Source organism: Anopheles arabiensis, chromosome 2 (genome assembly GCF_016920715.1).
Source record: "Anopheles arabiensis isolate DONGOLA chromosome 2, AaraD3, whole genome shotgun sequence".
NCBI lineage: Eukaryota > Metazoa > Arthropoda > Insecta > Diptera > Culicidae > Anopheles > Anopheles arabiensis.
Window position 1 is genome coordinate 106,312,386 of NC_053517.1, and position 18,832 is coordinate 106,331,217.

Genomic DNA, 18,832 nt, shown 5'->3' on the forward strand with positions numbered 1-18,832 from the left:
CGTAGCACTGAATTTACTCGCACAGGTGACCTCTTGGAGATACTGCTGCAGGGCGTCGTCGTCTTAAAGCTGCACAGATCCATTTCTTCCCTAGCGGGGTCAAAAGCGATCCGCGCGAACCCGCTATTTGATAGTGTTGGAGGAGGAAGAGAGAGAAAAAACGCCCCAACGAAACACAAACAACAAGGGCGAAATCTGATCTTGATTAAAAAATTGTCACAAATTATCATGCACCACCGCAGGAGCAGGAGCCTCGTTAAGATCGATCGATCGGTGTTCGATTTCTTATGGGAAAGGTGTGAAATAATCATACATAATGTGACCCCGCAGCATCACCTTTAGCCAGGCTCCTCAGTGGCTCGTCAATATATTCCAAACTTGTTTTTTCTTTGCTTTGCATTCACGTTCTTCTCTTTCACGTTCACGGGAGGACGCTCAGCTACGACCACCAACATGTGACACGGCGGTTGGTGTTCATCATCGAGCTGTCAAGAAATTAATGCCATCCGCGCGTGCGTACGATGCCCTCCAGACGGTGGCAGGACGGGCGGGAAGGAGAGGCATGGAGTGCGTAATGTAGATGCAGTCCGCACCCCCACGCTCGATTATCATAACGCACGCACGATCGATCCTGCTGTGTAGCGGGCGGTCACGTCCAGTCTCGGTGCATGAGTGATGGTGAATTCAGCCATCCTTGAGCTGAAGCTGCGTGAGCCCGGCCCCGAATACAAATGTCCCAAGAACGGCGTGCTAGCCTGAGCCGCATGCGCAAATACGCAAGGCGATGTGTGCGCAAATTGTGCTGCCGCCAGCATTTCGTCATAATTGTGCAGCAAATATGAGTGTCGCCTAGACTGTGAATCAGTCGGTCGGTAGCGACGACCTTTTAGTGGGTTATCCTTCATGCGCGAAAACGTTTACGTACGCGCTGCACGATTTTGGAGACATCTTGCCAAAGGGGTTTTGGGGTCATCAGGTTGATGAGTGTTGAATTGAAGGTAGAAATCATTTTTGGAGTTATTTTGAAGATTCCTCTTCTCCGAATGTATTCCAGGATTAGAGAGTCTTCAGGTTGATAAGAATAAACAAATTTAATCATTTAAAAAGAAATATTGTTTCAATATTAATTCCTGGTTATGGTACTTTCTTAAAGAACAGTTATGGCATTCCATTAATATTTAGGTGTCAAATAGGCTGCATAGAGACTGAAGCCAAAACAATAAATGACATTTGACATATGACCCTTGAAAACGAATGAACTAATGCAAGCAGCAGTCTTGCGGCAGCTCGAAAACTGTTTAACGATTATGACCACTTAGAAGACCACTGCCGAGCGAGATGACGTTTTGACCTTTACTCATTCCTTCATTTTCATTCACGCATTTCTTGCCAACTTGGTTTGGCATTCAGCAAAATGTGAAGCAAAAAGAAAAAGACAAACCAAAAACGCTACCAACGGACTCAATCCGTTTGGAGAGTTGAAATTGAAAAAAAAGAAGTCCATTCATCAACTGTCACCCACAAGGGACGTAAACGTTGGAGCAACCGACCGACCGCTCGGTCGGTTGCGATGTTTAGATTCCTAAGCAAAACGCGGCTGCCGAGTGGTGCTGGTACTGCCACAGGCATTAAATCAATTAAGAGAACCGAGCTTGCCGCTAACGATCGCACGCTTACACGCAGGCCAATGGAAAAATGGTTTATTTCTGCACGCCCGTTCCAATTCGTTCCATTCGAAATCAACAGTTCTTTAATCATGTGGAAGCCGGCGCTCGGCGTACCACTGTCACACACGGGATATTAAATTGATTTCGAACGATCGCAAAGTGGAAGCGGTATGTTTGTTTTGGGAGGGCGAACCAGCGAACCAGATACGGAAGATACGTCTTGTTCTGTCCGCACGTTGTAATTAATATCTGCAAGGAGTGCGCAATTGAAATGTTATGACTTTGTGGGTATGTTTTGAAAGGAGAACGCACGAAACAAGATGTAAACAACAACACTACCATGCGTCTCCTTTTTTACTTTTAGAATCAGAAATACAAACTACAAACAGCTCGATACCTTGTATTGAGCTGTAATGCTTTCCGCTGCATAAGCAAGAACGTTACATTAATTCGCTTGTCCTTATTTTCTCATCATCAGCTCATCAATAACTTCCACTCACGGGCTGTAACGAGCATTCGCATAAAGTTCCCTAGTGCCTTGGAAATAGAAACATCACACACCACCATTGATTTATCGCGCAGATAAGATCCTTCACACCAATCCAAGCAATAAATTACTCACCCACACACACACGCACACTTATCGACAGCCGGTTGGCACCCTTGGGTAGGTTTAATTTTCATAAATTAATCTTCAATGCAACAACCCGCCGGCACGCTTTGGCGGCGGCAGATGACATCAGTTTGAATGTGCATTTAATTTCCTCCCGCACACGCTACACCCCAGATTGAGCGATCATCTAGCAGCGGGAGGAACAGATCGCTCGCTGGAGAGTCAATTATTCACGCACTTCACTGTGTAGTATGCACCGGTGGTAGGGTGTTTGGGGTGATCAACGAATGATCAACGGCGCTACCACCCACGCACGCCACCGCCACGATCGGTGTGGCATTCGCATTCGCGATGACTTGCGGCCGGAACGACCTAGACCTTGGTGCGTGAGTAAAACAAAGCAGCAACAAAAAAAAAGAGGGTAATGCGCTCGTAGGCGGAATGGTCGAACAGTCGCACGACTTCGCACGTGCCAAAAGCTTTGGGCCGGTTTGGGGCGGCATTCGGTGCCCTTTTTGCCATTCGTTTTTGTCCCCCCTGTGGCGGAAGTGAGCGTGAGTGGGTGGATCAGTGAGTCGATCACCTTACTGTTTCTACCGGGGAGCGGTTTTGTTGCGGAAGGTTATGTTTCGTTTTAACCTTTTAAAGCAATGCATGGCTCAAGCATAGTAAGCAGCCAAAGGTGCGCATTTTGAATATGATAAAAACGCCGTTTTTTTATGATTCCAATTCAATAAAAAGACAAAATTATATTGCTGGGAATCTAACAGAGGTCACATCACTAAAGTTTGCATAAAAAAAATTAAAATAAAAAAAGACAAAGTTTTTTTACCAATTCCACTTAAGTCTTCACGACAAAATTGTTGGATTAAAGCGTTTGCATCATGAACAATTCTTTGGGACACAACTGTGGGATGTTGGACCAGTTCGCGGACTATGGTGTCATATAGAAATTTGCCTAAAATGATCACCTTGAGTTTTGGTGCCATTAAGCCATGCCGCTGGGAAGCCAGTGGACGTGATCTTTGATTCCTAATATGTTTGTTCATGTTGCTCAGGTACTATTTCACTCTTTGGCCGGTTGCATCTACCTTTCAGCCAAGCGAACTCAGCGATGTAGCGACTTGTCGCTCGGTTTTCATTTTCAACACACTTTGGAGCTTCTTGTCACTTAAGGACGTCGGTCAGTCGGAACTGAACTTACTTTCGATGCTCTGATTGTTGTCTTATACTGATACCAAGATGTTTTAGATACCGGAACAGGCTTATACGACGTCCGCAAACTGTCCGTTTAGACACTCCGCAAAGAAGTCCGTTTTAGACATTACGGGGTCCTACCGTTCTTTGATCGCGCAAGCTTCTGAAGGAAGTAGCTACAATGGTTATAATTCGGCTGATAGAGGCATCAAATTTTGTCTGCTACCTCATAGGGTACTATCATTGGAAGTGCAATTAACGTTTTGTTAGTGCAGTTGTAGATAAATCCATGAAAATCGGCCAAAATTTTTGTCCATTTTTGTAATGCAAACGTTACTGAAAGTGAATATCAGAATTGAAGCTTACAATATTCCTTTTAAAAACGTTTAAAACATGTTTAAAACAAGATTCTGTAATTAAACAAAAATCATTGGAGTGTTCCCTTATTAAACTAAAACTAATTAAAATATGTGACGTGATTAACTAAGCACTTGCATTTGTAAATTCATCTAAACAAGCCTCTTCGATAGAGTCGTTATTTTTTACCATTTAAGGTTAAACGCTGTTGGACTCGCTTTGCATCCAGGTTTATGCCGCATCCCACGCAATAAGCTCTAAGCGTTCGGTTCGATTTTATTACAGCAACACCTGTAACCGGGTTAAATTGAATCATGCGAATGATTCCAAACCTTTCAGTTCAGTTCAGTTGTGTCTGTGTAGCATCACCATAAAAGGTCCATCCTCATTCCCACAGGCACAGTTTCAACCTGTTTGTCATGCGTCAGCACGTGCAGTTTTTGTTCAGTTTTATTTTTCTTTCGCATGCTTAACTCCCATGCCGCACTTAAAACACCGCACGCGACCGGACCAGTGCACGGTTGGTATGCATTTGTGTGCAACAATTCGCCCACCCACGCGCCTCTGAGGCGCACATCCGTGGCGAGTGCAGTGCGGTTTTTCAAATCAAGACGCAGCCAGGCGCGCTACATTGTTGTGACAATGGGTGCAATGGTGGTTGGCGTAAGCGCGGTAGCTGCGCGGTAAATCAATCTTATCAAAACATGTCACGCTGGGGACGGGACTGGGACTCGGTGCGGCGAGTAAAACCCGCAAAGAATGCTAAAGCGTTACTTAAGCGCTTCCAAGTGCAATGGTGTCCGTTCTAATCTCTCCCCCCTCCCCCCCATTTTCGTATGGTTGGACGTGGTGTCTGCCGTTCCTGCTGAGCCGCGAAGGACGTGAGAATTTATGTCCGCAAGGGATTTACTTGGTGAAGACAAAAGGTGACAGCGGTTTGATGAGAGCAAGCAAAACTGTCTTGAGCAATATCTTTAAGACGATTTAGATAGTTTCTGTGAAAGTACGATTTAAATGACCCTTTGTCCTGCAACTTAAACTTTATCTCAAACTTAAACATAAAACTTATTGACAACAAACTCATAAAATGAAAGTTTGCAATTCCCATCTCACACATAAAACACCATCGTTACAAGCTAGTGTAGTGGCACTACCATCCTTCCATAAATAGCACCGAGTTTGCTGTCGACCGGAAACATATTGGCCTGCCCAATAAACTACAGCATTAATTCCTTCCTCTCGGTGGCGATGAGCAACAGAAACAAAAGCCATTATGCTGCTCACCGCTTGCTATCTTTCCGTGGAGTTTTTCTTTCACCGCAGAAGAGTAGCAGCGTGTTCCGTTCTCCGGAAGCATATCTTACGGACACGAATGAAAATAGAAAATTGATAAATTATGGCTTTTTGTCGCCACACACAACCGCATAAAGAGGCCAGGATGCACGCGAATGGTCGTCTTCGAAGGGAGTACGATAAAGGAACAGCTCAACGTGTCGCAAGCAACAACAGCAAGCAACTTCTTCTGACCGTTCTAGAAAGGTGGTTCCAGCTTATCTTTACACTTTCCTGCACCGATGCAAACCTCAAACAGGTGGGTGGCCTTTTTTCCCCCTTTTCGTTCCTAGTACGTCCGATCGATTGCATTCACTGTGGCAAATGTTTCATGTGTGTTTGTGTGTTGTTTGCTACTTTTTTTTGCTAGAACGTTCCACCTATCCCTTTGACTGCGTGGCCAGTGTCCTAGTAACGATAAAGCGGATATAGCTCCCACTGTCTGTCCCCGCATATGTGACAAATAAGCGCCAGCCAGTGTGTAACTGTAAGCGGGACACCGGTGTAAAATAAATGCACTCCCACAGCCACAATGCAACGAGCGGGTGGTAGTAAAAAACCCAATTTTACTGCACAATAAAAGCACTCCTTGAATGCAACGACGCGACCCGAGCGCCGTACAACCAGCGTAGTAACCATTTCGATCAATTAATTAAGCTTCCTTTACATCTCTCTTTGACGTTTTTTGTTGCCCTGCACACATCAGAGACGCCCTTCACCACACGCGGTTGGTTGTAAAATAATTGACATAAAAACAGGGATAACGATAATCTCGGGCACAGCCATCGAAACGAGTCCCAAAATTGGACACAAACACACACAGGTATGGACGATGGCCGTGAATTCGAGGCATCCGCGCGAAGCGAACCCGCACGGCCGCGAGCCATAAAACAGATACACAACTTTTGATGTCATTATTAACGTCCGAATTAATAAGGGACTGTCACATAAAGCACTATCGGGCTGACAGCATCAGCGGTAGTACCGCTGGCGATCAGCCATCAGGAATTCAACTTTCAACCCGGGGCCGCACGGAACAACAACGCATGGAGATTTTATATCGATCGATATTCCCACGCAGCTGGGTTTGGTTTTCGCGATTTTCGCGGCACGGTGTTATCGGACAGTTTTGAGCAAAATTTTATTAAATTCACATTTGACGCTCGATGCCATAAAAGAGGAGCATGAATTTTGGTCCCTGCTTTATGGCTCGTTGAAGGCTGATGCATTGGATACCCTTTCCATGGTGGATCGGTTTGCTACTCGCACAGCTCGAACCAGCGCCACAAAAGGTAACCTTTGAGTGAGCATGAAATCAGAGAAGAATGCATCGACACGGTGGTAAGAGTTGCAGAACAATAAAAAGCTTAATCTACTTAAGCGAAACCGACCCTCTCCTGTTGCACGATTCGAAAGGTATCGAGTGCCCGGTTTGCTTGTTGCAGTTCTCTCCGCTGTACAAGGGAAGTCTCCTTTCGCGTCGATTGCGCCATGGGCCAAATTCATTATCACAATCACGACTGCCGCGCAAGAAACGTCCACTCTCGGAAGGGTGGTAGTAGTGCGCGGTGTGTCTCTCTCCCTCTTTCTCGATCCTTCGTTTCCTTTGCCATGCGGACAGAAGTAAATTATTCCATAAATGGACACGATCTTTATTTTATTGCAGCGTACCTGACTTCAGTGCCGGGATTTAGGTACCGACTGAGTTGGTTTTATTTTACAGGTTTTTAACTCTATCCATGCTCACTCGCTAACAGCTCGCCTGCTGACGGCCCTTCCTCAATTTACGAACGATGAAATACGAGGCCACCATCGCGCCCAGTGATATGAGAGAGCGCAAGAAATGCGCAGGAAAGGTTTCATTTTGTCACATTAAAACATAAGTCCAAGGTTGCGTCGGAAGAGATGGGCAGTTTATAATTACGTTAGAGGGTGTGGCTTATTGCCTCTGGCAAAACTCTGGCAAAAGGAATGTGGTCTCTTATTTAAGTATATTTTTTCATTAGCTGCAACCTGATTTCCTTCTAACCTGAGCAGTTCGCTAACGTCCACTTACATAGAATTTGCGTCCACTTGTTTTTTTTTTTTTGCTCTAATGTTTCAACGTTTCATCGAGATCGTAAATGAGCTCTGAAATAGCCCCGCAGGTAAGGGTGCCACATCCCTCCGTCCGGTAACATTAATTGGTTGCCTACAAATAGTCTCACATCGGCGACCTTTCGGCGTCTCACAGCTCCCGCCTAGCCTGTGCCAGTGTGTCAGTCCGTTTGGGGTGTGTCTCGCCACTCGCAACACACAAAACACGGTGCGCTAATCCGAGGGCAAACACGACCATGTGATGCAAACACCACAGGGACAGGGAAATCGACCAACAAAAATGCCCGAAGCGAGTCCAAAACTCATCCATTCACTCATCTCTTTGAGTGACCAGAGAGCCCCTCGCCGTGTTTGAAACAGGCGTGAATATCAACAGGCTGTTCCGGAATCGTTCCGTTCCGCTTGGCATCGGGCCATGGTGCAGTGAAGAGTTTGCTCCAAACACCCACCCTCCCCCCAACTCAAACTCCAACGCTGTCCGTCACTCCGTCGGTTCCATATGCACCCATGTGCGATGATAAATGATGGTTTCGATGGAACGACGTTCTAAGGAGGCACAACAAGAGCGAAAGAGTTAGAGTATAAGACACTGCCCTTATAGCACGGTGTTTGCCTCGGAGACCAAACCAGCGGGCCAGTAGGCAAATTAGTAGCCGAAGCATGATTTATTTATTTGACGTAACCGATGCCCTAGAAGGCCCCGGTGACCGAAAGGGAAGGTGATTCTCATTTACTAATCGTCGAGTATCGCAAGACTGGCCAAGACGGGGACCATTAATCTTGCATTAAATCGAACGTTACTTGTTGCGCATGTGGATCAACAGCTGTGCCAGCGTGCAGGGTAAAGCGTAGCAACGCAATAGATACTTCTTGAATTTTGCGTGCACCAAATGTCACAACCACTCTTTGCTAGCGACTCATTAAGCTATTTTAAAAATAATAAAACGCTCGTTCCATTCATTTAGTTTTCCATTCCTTCTAAATGATTGTGGACAGCACTGTCCTTCCGTGCTCCCGTGTTCGCCAATAGTCATCGCACCGGAATGTCACTAGAATTACACTGGCGCCATATCACCCGTCAGACGCCGTCCGAATGCAGCTCACCACCGAAAGCTGTGCCACCATCTGTGCCACCATTGTTTTACCCACGCTAGACACTAGATTGACAACGTCGCCGGCGGCTAGGCTTTGCCCTGGCATCGCGGAAGCAAAAAGCCGTCCGTCAAATGAACGATGCTGGCCCTCCAAAAGGGGAAATGAAAACCCCCGCCTAGAACGTGTCCGGGGGGTGGGAGCGGAAGGGCAGCGTGAAACGTCACAGCACAGCAAAACAAAAAAGCAGAAGATACAGACGCCCAGAGCTGAGTAGCATCCGACACACGACGGCATCACTGACTGGTACGGAGATAAGATTTCACGATCAAACGAACGTGTAGTTATTACCGGTGGTATTGTTTGGATTGTACAGGGGCGTCACAGCACTGCATGAAAAGGTACAGAACAGCGTTACGGTTGGAGTGCTCTATTAAACAACGCGCAATGTAGGAAAAGTGATGTAGTAATTTGAGTTCAAAATTTGCCTTAATGTATGCAATGTGCATTACAAAACTCATGCAATAATCACATATAGACGGCATGGCTTGCCTACGACATAAATAGCCTGTTGAGGTACTTTTTTAATACTGAAAATACCCAGAAACGATCGCGCTGCGTGTCTCATTACATCTAGCGCACGTGAAGATTGATTCCTCACGATTTGAAATTGCTGTTGCTCAATTTCACAAGAAACCATGCCGCGGTTCTGTGCACGCATGCAAGCATGCGTACCCGCGTCTGTTTGTACGTTCGTGACTTGTAAGGGAACGATGTCATTCCCCATTTCGACCAGGAAACATCTTAATTCTACGCACATTCTCAACGCAAAGCCGTGCCAATTATCACCACGTGAAATTTAGCCACCAAAAAGGCTAAACATTGACTCATCGAATCACACCCCACGGCAACCAATTGCTCGTGGCGAATGGGTTCTGCTGATTGGACCTACAAAAAAAGCAACCCCAAACCAAGAAATTGGATACCATTTTCCAAAACATTATGTAGCTGCCTTCTCTCAGCATGCATGCAAAACATGCTTACTTTACTACTGTGCAGGCCTCTCCCCCGCATTGTTATACGGTTGAATAGATTTGATTTTCCACGCGTGTGCAATGATCGTTCACTGGACAAAAGGTCTCCCTTTCCGTCCCAGGCAGCTCATGCCATCTCCACCACGGTGCTAACATATCGGGGCTCAGCTATCTCATTAGCACCGCAGCCTGACTGACGAACTGGCATGTCGAACGAACGGTTTGTTTGGATGTGCGAATATCAATTTGTTCGACAGCTGCCTGCGAGAACGGAATGAGATCGAGTTTGTCTATCACGCTGTGGTGTGCTCTTCGGCATCGTCGCCGCCGTCATCTTCCCCTTTCCATGCCCACCCTGTCACTCTTAATTTCCCAAAAGGCTCCAACGCAACGCGCCGATCGCCGGTTCAGCTTCAGTCCGCTCTCGCCAGTGTGCGTCACTTTTAATTAGCCATCCCTATTAGGGTAGTGTGGGTATATTGCTGTGCTATGTGCTAGTGCATTCGCCTTCCAACTCTCTGGTGCCTTCACCTGCGAGCGAAAAGAGTTTTGAGGGGTGGGAGGAGGAGACAGAACTAGCACAACAACTTTGCCAACAACTACGACCGATTTGCAACAAATCAGAAGAGCAGCGCTAGAGGGGATCTACTTTCTGCCCGGTTCAATAATGCAGAAAGGTGGATGGAGTGTAGATGGGTAGGGTAGGGTCCATATTTGAACTTTAAACGTGGTAAAATCTGGTCGGATCACAATCGCCGTACGTGTGAGCCCATGCAGTGCGGTACAGTGCCCGGGGTTCGGGTGCATCCAGCAACAGACACGGACGGGTGACATGTAATCAACACCTTTCCCGATTTGTTGATACAATCACACCAACGCTCGCAGCGTGTAATACGTTACGGTTACGGCTGTTGAGCTGGTAATATGCATAATAAAAATGAATCAACGATTATTCATTGGTTCCGCTAATTGTTTGTCTATTGCTCTGTGAAAACCTTCGAAGGTTAAAAGTAAGCAGGAGGCAATATATGGAAAGAAAGTCAGATTAGTTGTACAGAACTGTCAAGTATAGATAACATTTATTACTAATGATAAAATACATCATATTACAATAAACCAACATCTTCTTCATAGTTTCAAACACTTGGAAAAGTCAAATAAAACGTATACGTGCAGTACTAAGCGTTATTACGTTACACTATGATAACGCTTCACATAACTGTTCTTAAGCGCCAAAAGTTATGCAATCCACATTGCACGTACCTCGGGTGTTTTTTACAAATCGTCGGTTTGGCATCATTTCGATGCTTTTATAAATAAGGTTGGGCTCATATTTGTTAAATATCACATGAATGGAAAACAAACAAAAAAGAGCAGAGTTACACAAATATCATATCAACTTGACATTCGTGCCGCTATGCTATTTATGATGGATACATGTTTGCTGATTGGATGTATCTTTCTCAAACGAACGGCATCAAACGTTCTCTATGCCACAAGGAGCATTCCTCACAAGCACTCACTCTCTCTCACTCTCTCTCTAAAGACAAATATGCGACATATGTTTGTGGTAAGAAAAATGTAATTACTTACTTCCAGCGGTCGGTCTTCGCACGGTGGTGGAAACGACAGGAAAGCTTGTAATGTGCCCCGTGGCGGATATCGAAACGATCGAATCTTTTTTCGCACTTTCCTGTAAAAAAAAAAGAAGTGTAAAGCGGGAAAAGAGAAAAAAACATTACTACAAATACCGAAAATAGCACCCAACCCGTCCGCATCAAATCCTTAACCCCGTCCAAAAGCTTCCCTTCTCTCTCGAGCTTGATTTGTTTGTGCATCGCTTCAAACGAGCCTCGCAGCAAACGAAGCAAAACGCTTCAAAAACAGTCAAAACGAGATATGATTACGGGGTTTTTATTTGATAACCACACAACACATTTCCATCCCGAGGGAGGTACACCCATTTCACTCAATTCAATTCACCTGTTTGGTACAGTTTTTGTGTGTGTTTTTAACATTATTTCCTGCTCAAAAAAAAATAAAGAAAACACACCTTACAGACCCCCGGGGAAGCTGCCGTTGTTTAGGTGTGTTTATCCAAAACTCGAAACCTTATCAAACCGTGTGCCTTCCACCGCGCAGCTTTCCAATCTGCCCCGAGAATTGAATTTCTTCTTACGGGTACCGGATCTTGGCACTTCCATATCGCGTGTCTAGGGCTGTTTTTGATTGATTTCCCGCGATCTGCACCCCCCGTAAAAGCACGCTTATGGTAAGGTGAATTTCACGCGTTCGAAAGGGAATGCGAACACAAATGCAATCAACGAAAAACAAGCGTTTGATTTGGGGAAATGACGTTTTATCCGAAAATGTCTTCTGTTGTGTATATTTAATTACGCTTCAAGCGGCAGCTGGTAGAGATTTGTCGCTTTTTTTCTCCGCGAGGGAAGGAAAGACCCAAAGCCCTGCTTGCTTACCTTTTCCGTACCACCGTCCTTCGAGGCCGCGCCCGGGTAGGGCGCATTGACCATCGTCGGGTTGACCGGGCTGCTGTTGCTCAGCTTGTTGTTGTTGCCGGCGGCGGCAGCAGCTGCGTTGCTCGTGTCGTTGCTACCATTGCCACTGGACGTGACGTTGCCGACGTACAGGCCACTATCCTTCCGCGACTGCTGCTGCTGCTGATTGTTGCTTCCGTTCGAAAGGATACTCGGTGTGCAACCCATAACGGTCTGGTGGTAGTCTTCGCCGTCGTCTTTGTTGTGGTCGTGGCTGTGGTTGCGACCTACTGCTGCTGTGCGTGCTCCTTTCACGCCACAGCAGTACCCGGTGAACCACATGCACCCGCGGCAAGCAAGCCGGATGGATACAGAAGGACCTTTTCGCCCACTGCACACCACACCACTACACTACACTTTCACCTTCAATCGGCGGACCGGAATTCACTTCTGAAATGTCAGCCGAAGCTACAACAACACATACAAGAACTACTCACAAAACACTCACACTACGAGCGAGGCTTCTTAAAATCAAGCACCACGGTGTGATTTTTCCCGCGGAAAAGGCGTCACACCAGCTAGAGAGGGGCTCCCCTTTCAACCATGGGCAGGCGAAACGGCTTCAGGACATGTTGGCACGCTAGGTAAGGGAGCAGCAGGGACACACCTTCGGGACACAATTCGCATTTTCGTCACTCACTCTTGATGCTTACTGAGCTCGAAGCCTGCCCAAACACACACGACCGACCGGGGTTTGAATCTTCGCCAAGGCTCGAGAGATGCCTGCAACCATTTTGACGGCGTTCGTCGCTTGCTTGCTACGGTACGAGATGAGCAATAGATGGGTGAAGTACAGCGGGCTAGCTGGCAGGTGATGATGATGAATCCTGCGACCGGATGTCGCTCATCATTTATTCATTAACGCACGCCCCAAAAACCCCATAGAAGAGCGGCTAGATTGAGATGGGGCGGGCGATTAAAGGACGACGGAACAGATTCCACGGACGTTTTCTTAATATCCGCCGTCTAGCTTCATATTTTTATCACTCACTTTCACTTTCTCACAAGCTGGCGCACACTAACACACTCACAAGCGCGCCTCTAATCACGATGTAGCTGCAAAATGGCTAAAGAGAACACAAGGAAATCAATTATCACCCTCTTTACGCCCCATTAATCTTTTCTGGTGCCGTTCTTTTTTTTTTTTTTTGCTCTTAGGCATTTATCTTTTCCCTTCTTTCTTGGACCCTTCGGATCTCTCTCCTCAATCAAAGTCAGCTTGTGTTCACACCTTTTGTTGTCTCGATAATCGATATTCCTCTTCAAAGCTTCAAAGTGAGCCTTTCACAGCAAAAGCTTCCACAAAAGCACGTGCAATTGAGCGTATGATGAGTGCCTTTTTGAACGAAAAAGGGAAAGGATAATGAAAGCCACACGGTACAGGCAAACCACGGCTAGATCATCGAACAAACATCCTTAAACTGTTGTTTATCTTCTCTGTGGCACTGTAATCGCTCACCCAAACAATCGGCTTGTTTAAAGGCTGAGAAAAATTGAAAATGCCCTGTATTCTGTCGTTTTGTGGCAGAGATTGACGATAAAATGAAACAGATTGGAGCAAACTCGAAACCCCAGACGACTTTTAAAGATCTAACGCCTCAAGGAAGGACGGTTTCATTTCGTATCTTAAAAATAAACATCATGACAGCGGAAAACTTGGATTCATCCGGACTGTGATTTAAGGTCAATGGACACAAAGGATGAGATTATTGTTATTTTTCTCAAACAGACACGACCAAACGAATGAATGGACGAATCCACGAGCAAACCTGAAGTGATTGCTTGCTGTAGCAAGAACCAACCAAAAGCCGCTCCGAAAAGTCTTCTTTCGCACGAGTTTCTCGCTAACTGCCCCAATAAATCACTCGATTGAAAGACCATTTGATGGATTTATGATTGTGATGGACGCTTTGTCGAGTGTTGCTCAATTCTTTTCGGAACCACCGTTTTCACCCCTTTTTTCTAGAATCACAGAACAGCACACAATCAAGCACTTTAGCACGCCACACAGCAAACGATTGTTCATACGGCACTGCGACCCATAGCTCAACTGAGCGACGGCTCAACGATCTATTCGCATTCTACCACTAGCATCTGAGCGCACTATAATTGCACAGCCCGTTCTAAGATGTGGGTCCCGGTGGGTTGACCCTGAAAGCTCCCACCGGTCTTTGATCGGTCGGTGAACGTCACCACGAGCCCTTCCTTTCGCACCCAACGCGTAATTCTAACGCGCAGGCAACATGTGGCAGGGGAGGGGATGAAGCAGTTGATTGTACGTTGTTCCGTGCAGCAAACTTCCCCGTTAGAGGCCGCCACTAGAGGTTTTATTAATCAGAGTAGTCAAGTCGGCACAATGGTGGTAAGGTGTGCAGGTGTGCTGGAGAGTTAGGAAGCATCAGCAGAGTGGGGAAGCTCTACCAGCAGCTGAGGTAATATGTATCGTTAAGTCACTGCCTTGATTTTGGCGCTCTGTAAAGGAAAAGGGAGAAACGAAAGGAAGCAACAATTAGTGAAATTGAAATGAAAAAAGGAAAAGTTTTTTAAAAGATTCTGTCATTAAAAGCGTTCAGAAACGACTTCGACTTCGTTCGCGTTACATTTACATTTCCATCGTTTGCCATCATTTGCTGCACAGCTTTGTCATCTACGCCTTCCCTCTTCTCAACCCGCGCCGAGATGTGCGAGAGTGTTAATAAGTTGATTGGCGCGGTTTTATTATTACGACCCACTTCACATCCGCAACACTTCAACACAACACATGCGTGTTTGCCGATACAGATACGGACCAAGGAGTTGCAGTTGTAATGCCGTCGGGAAGCAATGTAATGCACCGTCACCGCCGCCGCATCAAACCCACCCAGCTGCAGCTGCCGCTTTTAGTTAATTAAAAACCATTCAATGGAAATTATTCGCCTTCAATTCCCTCCGCCTCAATGCGAGTGGCGCAGTGTGCGAGAATTATGGAAATGATACCAGCAAAGTGCGTGATTTGCGCTTCACAGCTTCCACAGTTCAAGGTTGCCGGGTGGGTGTTTAATAAGGGCCGTTAAAGGGGTTGATAATAATCTGCAAAGTGTTCCGAAGGGGGCGAGGTTTGTGATTTTCATCATGAAGGTGGAAGCTGAATGATATAATATTTTTCATAATATTGTAAGTAAATATAGTGCCAAACAGTCCAAAAATAAATGGAACGAAGCTCTCACATACTTGCAACAATGTCACACAGCAAACAGCAAAACAAAGGCAATAAATTTGCCGTCAGCGCACAGCGAAATTGATACGCCTGTTGTGGCAAAGTACAATCGTGGCACAATTAATCCTTTCCATCCGCCCATCGCCGCAAGGGCAAACTTTCGCACTAAACGCTCCCTTGCTGTCTCTCTCTCTCTCTCCCATGTCCCCATGTCGTATTTCATCGAGAGGATAATGATTGAGCTTACAAACTTTGCCATCAAGATTATCAACATCGCTCTGGTACCTCTGGTGACAGAGCTACCGAGGGCAAACAAAACATCAACCACATCATGCACCGCCACCATGGCATGGAACGCACGTGCAACATGTTGTGGGCGAGGACATATACACACACCGGAAGGAAGTAAGCCAAAAAACAATTGGCACAGCAAAAAAAAAAGGAGTTGGAGCTAAATGGAAGGATTTCGCTCCCGGGAAGCACAAAACTTCGATAAAAGTCGATAATGAGTCGGTGCGAAGCGTGTTAAGCGTCCTATTGAATTTTCCCAACGGCCTGGTGGAAAATGTGCTACCGTGTGTGGGTGTGTGTGTGTGGCATAGAAAAGCGTGGCAAAAGTTTTACCAATAATCTGTTTGCTTTTATTACAGTGTATATCTAGTGTGAGTTTTGGTGTGCGGAGGTTGCTTTTTTTTGCTTTTTCTCTCTCGTCTCTCCATACCAGTTCCGGTTGCGCATACATAAATACAGTACCAGGCAGTTGATAAGCGGATTAATTTTATTACCCGCCTTATGGTTGCCGTCTCGCTGCACAAAGACAATGTGTTAAAAGGGTGGAAACTGTCGCGGCAAGGGAGGGGGAGGGGGCAGGAAGAGGGAGGATCAAAAAGGGATAAAATTTTAATGAGTTATTAACGGGCCAGATGACTATGGCAATGATGATGATGATGATGATGATGCAGTTGCTTGGTTGAAGGCTTTCGGAGAAGCTTTCACAATCTGTCGATTCGCTATAACTCTATTGTCTATTGTCAATTGCAAAGTTTGTGTTGCTTTTCATATGAATCAGAGATTATGCTTTGATCCCTCAGTAAAACATGTTTCATACTGCTTTATTTTAAATAAGGATAAGGAAAATAAGAATAAAAAGGGAATTAATATTATAAAAATATAAATTAATATTTTTCCATCAAAAAGAGGTCCTTTTCTCTTACTATTATCATGTTTGCTATTTCTATTAACCTTCACAATCTAATTTTCCTCCTAATCCCATCGGACAACTCTATCAACGCACAGGCGACAAGGATAGCACAGAAAAGGTACACGTTAACAAATTACTACTTTCGTTTGGTTGAACTTTTCACCCACAGAGCTATACCCTAACCTACATACACACATTTTTAAATCAGCTCTAGAGGGTTTTCACCATTATCCTTACCAACAGGATAACCAGGACGCGTGAGGAGAGCAGTGAAAACATAAAAAAAGAGAAGATAAAAAGTTATTTTCCACCGAATATTGCGTTTGCTACCGTTTAGTTGGAGCATGTTCCCTATTTTCCCCACACGGCCCACCACCATGTTGCCCCTTTGTTTGTCAAACGATTGATTAGATCGGTTGGGAGGTTCTGCACCCGGTGCCCAGAGCGGATAGATTATTTTTCATGCGAATAAATTGAACCATGTAGCCCATGTACCCGTCCCGTACCTTGATAAAATGCAGATGGAATTGTTCATATTGAAAACTAGAGGGGAGACTCAAAAACACAATTTAGCTTTTTTCATCCTTTTGTGTGTGTGTGTGTGTGTGTGTGAGTGTGTGTGTGTAGGAAAAATACACGCAATGAAGCTTTCCATCTGGGACACTTCATCGTTCCCATTTATGTTAATTTAAATGGAAAGCGGCAGCGAACGACCAGGTAGAGTAATCCAATCAAGGGCAGTTTTTCATCGGTTCTAATGGAAATTGATGATCAGCAGCGGTAGGTCACATTTTTCTTTATTTAAACACTCACTCAGAGTGCTGTTTGGAGTATTATTTGGTCGCAATAGACGCGCAGCTTCCACATTATCCCCATGCGGTCGAAAGTCCCACAAAAGGTGACTGGCCTTCCAGTGTCCTTCCAAAAAAGCACCAATTTATCATTATTTTCCACAATGGAAACACGGTAAGCGACGGTTTTGCTGTTTTCCCACCATCAAATCTATCACCTTTAATATGCAGATGGCTTTTTGTCGTCTTTCCAAGTACTCCCGCACCGCTCCAGACACTTCTCCAGATCACCTCCAGCTTTCCACGCAAAACTCAAACACCCACACACACACACACTGTGTTGCTGGCGCACGAAACGAAACACGCAGCATTACCGCGTACAGCAGCTGTGCGGGCGCACAAAAGCACACGAGGAGGGATCAAGAGATAAAGGGCAAAAATTCGCATAAAGAGCCTGCCCGAGTTTTTGCATGCCCCATCTATCCCCGTGCCCTTCGATATGGGGGGGCGAAAAAATCCATCAACCCAATTGGTATGCTTTTCCGCTTTTCCGGTCGATGAGCAGAAACAGAGGCATAAATAGGACGACAATCGAATTCCTTCGTCTGCGTTGCCAGCCATCCCATCGGAGCGATTCGTGCCTATCTGCCATTACGGGGGCCGTCCACACTTCATTTCCGCTTCCGCAAACGTGGCGCACGCTTGTACTAGACATGGTACAAAAAGACACAAAGACACACACAAAACACACTCAAATACAATGAAGCAGGCCGGAACACCCGTGGCATACTTCTCCTCGTGGTGACTTTGCTAGCACGATCGAAGAAAATGTGCTCGAAGTAAGATCAGGCTCGTGAGACAATACCCCCTTGGGAGGGTGGAGGCTGTAATGGGGTGAAATAGACGCGTTGGCAATATTTTCTTGGCTCGTTTTTCGCCGTATTGTGTCCTTTTTTCCACTCTCTCTCTCTCTCTCTCTCTCTCTCTCTCTCTCTGTTACATATTTATTCGTTGTCGCCATGTTGAAAGTAGCAGCGGTGCCTTGAAGCAACCCGCTTGTCAGCCAGTTTGATTTTTCCCTCTACATCAACGATTCGGCATGAATTAACTTCTTGAAGCATGTCGTCTGAATGCCTTCGCCAGCTGACGTCACGTTTATTTGGCTTGCTGTTACTTGGTGTTATTAAAACGCCTCAATTTATGCAATACGCGGTACAAAACCATGCTCTAGCGTCTGTTTTAACATTCCATCGCTTTCTGGACGTTTTTAGGGCAAATTAATGCCATCAATTCATCTCCCTTTTTTAGCCTTAAAGTGGTTAACGTTCTTTAAGAACAAACCACGTTCTTCGTCCTCTTCTCGCGAAATTTGCCTAATTTTCTCACCAAATACATTGCTGTGAAAGTATGCAAGCTTAACCTGCTTCCATCCCATTTTCCTTCACACTTGTAAGCCTTTTGTTCACAGGCATCGACATTGGCAAGCATGTACGGCCGGCCGGAGCAAGTTCGAGATAAATTTTACGATAAACAATCACTCCCGCAAGCCCGCAAAACCAGTGCCAACGCGCAAGCAAACCAAATGCCGCTTGGTGCATCGTTTGGCAAAACCTCAGCCATTTCAAGAGCTGGCCGAGAACGAGAACTACTCGAACCATATCAACCCGCCTGCCAAAGCTCAGCCACTAGTAATGATCTCG

At 45.7% G+C, this 18,832-nt stretch overlaps 1 protein-coding gene across 7 annotated transcripts in view; it reads right to left on the minus strand.

Moving 5' to 3' along the window:
- Window positions 1-18,832, minus strand: part of LOC120898120 (high affinity cAMP-specific and IBMX-insensitive 3',5'-cyclic phosphodiesterase 8) — a 130,867-nt gene that overhangs the window by 77,086 nt on the left and 34,949 nt on the right. For 6 of the 7 annotated variants that reach the window (XM_040303524.1, XM_040303531.1, XM_040303529.1 and 3 more), the window contains exons 2-3: window positions 11,867-13,011; window positions 10,983-11,082 (exon numbers count right to left, since the gene is read on the minus strand). In XM_040303524.1, coding sequence (XP_040159458.1) covers window positions 10,983-11,082; window positions 11,867-12,226 — 460 coding nt within the window. In that variant the 5' untranslated portion in view covers window positions 12,227-13,011. Of the gene's footprint in view, window positions 1-10,982; window positions 11,083-11,866; window positions 13,012-13,897; window positions 13,914-18,832 lie in introns of those variants that run through there. The other variant, XM_040303526.1, reaches the window with a different exon arrangement.